Source organism: Benincasa hispida, chromosome 12 (genome assembly GCF_027475165.1).
Source record: "Benincasa hispida cultivar pf3 chromosome 12, pf3_genome.v1.1, whole genome shotgun sequence".
In the NCBI taxonomy this organism is placed as follows: Eukaryota; Viridiplantae; Streptophyta; class Magnoliopsida; order Cucurbitales; family Cucurbitaceae; genus Benincasa; species Benincasa hispida.
In genome coordinates this window covers 16455878-16460500 of record NC_143489.1, presented here as the reverse complement: position 1 = coordinate 16460500, position 4623 = coordinate 16455878, and the positions used below count along the sequence as shown (strand labels likewise).

General features: G+C 32.9%; 1 protein-coding gene across 1 annotated transcript; it reads right to left on the bottom strand.

The window, feature by feature from the left end:
* Positions 1–709: 709 nt before the first annotated feature.
* On the bottom strand, positions 710–1179 carry LOC120068465 (uncharacterized). The gene is made up of 2 exons (XM_039020251.1): positions 1120–1179; positions 710–850 (listed from the first exon to the last, which is right to left on the bottom strand). Exons 1-2 carry the CDS (start codon positions 1177–1179, stop codon positions 710–712), a joined length of 201 nt encoding a protein of 66 aa, XP_038876179.1.
* Positions 1180–4623: the final 3444 nt, after the last annotated feature.

Sequence of the window (4623 nt, the reverse complement as noted above, 5' to 3'; positions counted from 1 at the left end):
ACAAATGGATGTGTATATGGACATTAATATTTTTATGGCCAGTGATTAGCTCTTATGCAATTCTTTTTGTATAAAGTTAAAAAAATAAATAAAACAAATATTGAAAAACAATGCCACATGACATATTTTTCGGGTGCAATTTTGGTTATATAATAGATGGTTGCGGTCTTTTTATCTACTTTTATTTCTACAAACCTTTTTGTTGATGACTAATAAAAGTCGATTATCACCAAATAATTCCCTTTGGAGTTTTTTTTTTTCACACATTTTTCATATAAAGGGTTATTCATATGCTTTTAGTTGTTACCATAGTTTTGACATTTTGCCGTGGGTCAACTATTACAAAATAATTATTCCAACAATAATGTAAGTTAATAATAAATACTAAATATAATATTATTCATTGTTATCATTGAAGTAAAGTTTTCTTTCATATATATAATTCTAACAAAATTCATTTAAATGATCAATACATGTATTCCTATATATGAATCAAATAGATAGATTACCTATTCATTGAATTGTTAATAAAAAGTGAAATTTTCGATAGCACTAGTTACACCATGTTTAATTATCTCTTAATCGGGTTTTCTTTTCGTACAAAAAAGAGAAATAATCTCCTTAGACAAAAGAACCAAAGGAAAAATAAAAAGGAAAGCCATTTAGAGAAAAATTCAAAAACGGAAGAAAATGAAAATGGAATTATGCTTCACTTGTTCATTCCAGTAGCATCTTTGAGAGCATCAGCTGCACCTTGTGCTTTAGCCTTTATTTGTTGTCCTGCCTCTTGCATTGATTCTTTAGCTAATTGAGCTGCATCACTTGCCTTGTCCATTATATTGCTTTCTTTCTCTTACACGATTATCCAAATTAATATGTCTCCAATTAATTTTTTTTAATCTTGAATGTCAAAATAAGTACTAATTAATACTTTTTAACAAGGCTATTAGATATATTCAATCATCACTAAACCATTACAAATAACAAAATTAACATGATACCACAAATTAAACCAACTATTAAAATTAAAGGAGAATTAGCATGATACCACAAATAAAATCAACTATTAAAATTAAAGCATGACCCCTTTAATAAAATAATGGTGACGATATAGTGAACCTGAACTTGGCCTTTAGCTTCTTCAATGTGGTAGTTCATCTTCTGGGAATTATCAGCCATTTTTTAAAAAAATTAAAAAAAATACAGAGTTTTAGAACTTCAAGGTTTTTTTTTTAAATATAATTTGTAATTTTGTTGATTTAGAACTCATGCTTGTTTATGATTTATATAGTAGTTTAGATAGAAACAGTGTTCGATAGGTGTATGCCACAAATAGGTTGCATGAAAAGTGGTAGATTGTAGTTTGAGAAGAGGTGCCACTTGTCATAATATTATTGGAAAATAGTTCTATTTATGGCCCTTGACTAACTAACATAGTTGAGGAAATCTTCCATATTGACTGTGTGTGATCTACCCTTACTTTCATTTATAAGATTAGTTGAAATTGTTAAAATGGTAGATTTGGGATTCACTATTACAACAATTAGATTACGTGACGTTTGTGTAATGTTAAGTAAAGAGTGTACCTGACACTTATTAATGCGTCATGTATTTAACTGTCAAGTATAATATAATAATTTGATTTTGAAAAAAAAGTCAAGATAGATATTTCTTGATACAATTTTCGTGTCAAGAAATATAATATACTCTACACTGGAGACATGTCATGTTAATTAATTCTTGATATTTATTACGTATCATATGTGATTATTCTTGACATTTTTTATTTGTCAAATATATTTTTATCTTGACACAAAATAATGGACAAATTATTTAACTCTTGACACGTTTCGAATGTCTATGTTTTTTTTTTCAAATTAAACATATGAATTTTCCATTTTTTATTTCCTGCATTACTTATGTTCCAATAAGACAATTTCATCAATTAAAATAAATAGTTACATATTTGAGGTCTACATATCAACTCAATATATCCAACTAACAGTTTCATTTGAAAGGCTTTTTGTTATAACATTTTCCTATTTTTAGCTTTTTGTTTCCACTTTGTTGAATTGTAGTAAGAGTGGGTTGCTATTTTTTCTCCTTTATTTTCGTGGATGTAGTTTAGCTACTATTTAAGCTTAGCAGCATTATCAATAAAAGTCAGTTTGTTGTGCAATTCTTTTTTGTTCTCAACATTCTGGTATCAGAGCCAAGGTGGTTTTGATTTTTCAAAGCAGCAGTCTTTGAAACTTTGCAGGAAAATGACTACGGAAGGAAATAAGAATGAAGGAAGTTTTGTACAGCCGGCAATTCCACATTTCGATGGTCATTATGATCATTGGAGCATGTTGATGGAAAACTTCCTTTGATCCAAGGAATACTGGGAGTTGGTCGAATCTGGATATGTTGAACCAGCTAGTGAATTGTTGCAAACAGAAGCCCAGCGAAAGAAAAATGATGAGATGAAGCTGAAAGACTTGAAAGTAAAGAATTATCTCTTTCAAGCCATTGATCGTACAGTTTTAGAAACCATTCTCAAGAAGAGCACTTCTAAAGAAATATGGAATGCAATGAAGAAAAAGTTTGAAGGCAATGCAAGGGTCAAGAGGTCTCATCTACAAGGTCTTCGTAGAGACTTTGAAATTTTTGAGATGAAGTCTGGTGAAGGAGTGACAGAATACTTCTCCAGAGTCATGACGGTGGCAAATAAGATGCGGATTTATGGAGAAGATATGCAAGATGTGAAAGTGGTCGAAAAAATTCTACGCTCTTTAATAGAAAAGTTTAACTATATCATTTGTTCTATTGAAGAGTCAAAGGATATCGATACTCTCACTATTGATGAGTTGCAAAGTTCTTTGATAGTACATGAACAAAAGTTTCAGCGACGAAGCAGAGAGGAGCAAGCCTTGAAGGTGACGAATGATGAAGGAAGAGGTCGAGGTCGAGACAGCTACAGAGGAAGAGGAAGAGGAAGGGGTCAAGCAAATTTCAACAAAGCAAATGTGCAGTGTTACCGATGCCAAAAACTTGGGCATTACCAATATGAGTGTCCTGAAAATAAAGAAGCAAACTATGCCGAAATCGATGAAGAAGAAGAAATGCTTCTAATGTCCTATGAGGAATTGCATGGAGTCAAAAGAGAAGATACATGGTTTCTTGATTCCGGGTGTTCTAATCATATGTGTGGTGATCGATCCATGTTTAGTGAGCTCAATGAAGATTTCCGACATTCAGTGAAGTTGGGAAACAACACTAAAATGGATGTGATGGGCAAAGGAAATGTGAAGTTGTTTCTGAATGGAGTTAATCATGTTGTTACTGAGGTATACTACATTCAAGAATTGAGTAACAATCTCTTGAGCATAGGACAATTGCAAGAAAAAGGTTTGACTATTTTGATCAAGGGAGGGGAATGCAAAATATTTCATCCAAAGAAAGGCTTAATTATTCAAACAAAAATGAGCAACAACAGGATGTTTATTTTGCTAACCTAAACATCTTCTCAAACACAAGTTGATCAGTGCCTTCAAACAAAAGCTGAAGCTGAAAGTTTATCTCATCTTTGGCATCAACGATATGGACATTTGAGTTACAAAGGTTTAAGAACTCTACAGTGCAAAAACATGGTATATGGGCTTCCTCAATTTAGTGTCTCAAATGCTACATGCACTGATTGTATCAAAGGGAAACAATATCGAGATCCCTTTCCAAAGAGGAACTGTTGGAGAGCAACACAAAAGCTGGAACTTATTCATGCAGATATTTGTGGCCCAATCACCCCTACATCTAATAGCAACAAAAGGTACATTCTGTTGTTTATTGATGATTATAGCAGGAAAGCATGGGTATATTTTTTGGTAGAAAAGTCAGAATCTTTCAACTCTTTCAAATACTTTAAGTCCTTGGTTGAGAAAGAAGCTGAGTTGCCTATTAAGTGTTTACGCACCGATAAAGGAGGAGAATTTAATTCAGTTGAGTTCAATGATTTTTGCAAACAAAATGGGATCAAAAGGCAATTAACGACCATCTATACTCCGCAACAGAATGGTGTAGCGGAAAGGAAAAACAGAACGATAATGAACATGGTTCATTCAATGCTATCGGAGAAAAATATACCCAAAATCTTTTGGCCGGAAGCAGTAAATTGGACCATCTATGTCTTAAATAGATGTCCTACCTTGGTGGTCAAAGATATCACACCAGAGGAGGCTTGGAGTGGGATAAAACCCTCAATAGATCATTTTCGGGTTTTTGGATGTGTAGCACATGCACATGTTCCAGATGCAAAAAGAACCAAATTAGACAATAAAAGCATTTCTTGTGTGTTATTGGGAGTTAGTGAGGAGTCAAAAGGTTACAGACTATATGATCCGGTCGATGGAAAGGTTTTTATGAGTAGAGATGTAATTTTTAAAGAAGAAAAACAATGGGATTGGGATGCAAAACAAATAGTAGCAGTACACTTAGATTTGGGTGATGGTGATGATGCAGATGAGAAAGAAAATGTGGGTGAAAATGAACTTGATGGTGATAGAGAAAATGGAGTTAGGGAGGAGGATCACATTTTTGATGATGGTGGGCAAAATGTGAGGAATTTAAGGGAATCTCGTGAGAGGC

Bases quoted from the DNA above. Each gene is read 5' to 3' on its own strand.
- LOC120068465 (XM_039020251.1), bottom strand. From the start codon at position 1,179: ATGGCTGATAATTCCCAGAAGATGAACTACCACATTGAAGAAGCTAAA. The intron at 851-1,119 runs GTTCACTATATC...ATCGTGTAAGAG, and splicing joins AAGCTAAAGGCCAAGTTCAG to AAAGAAAGCAATATAATGGA.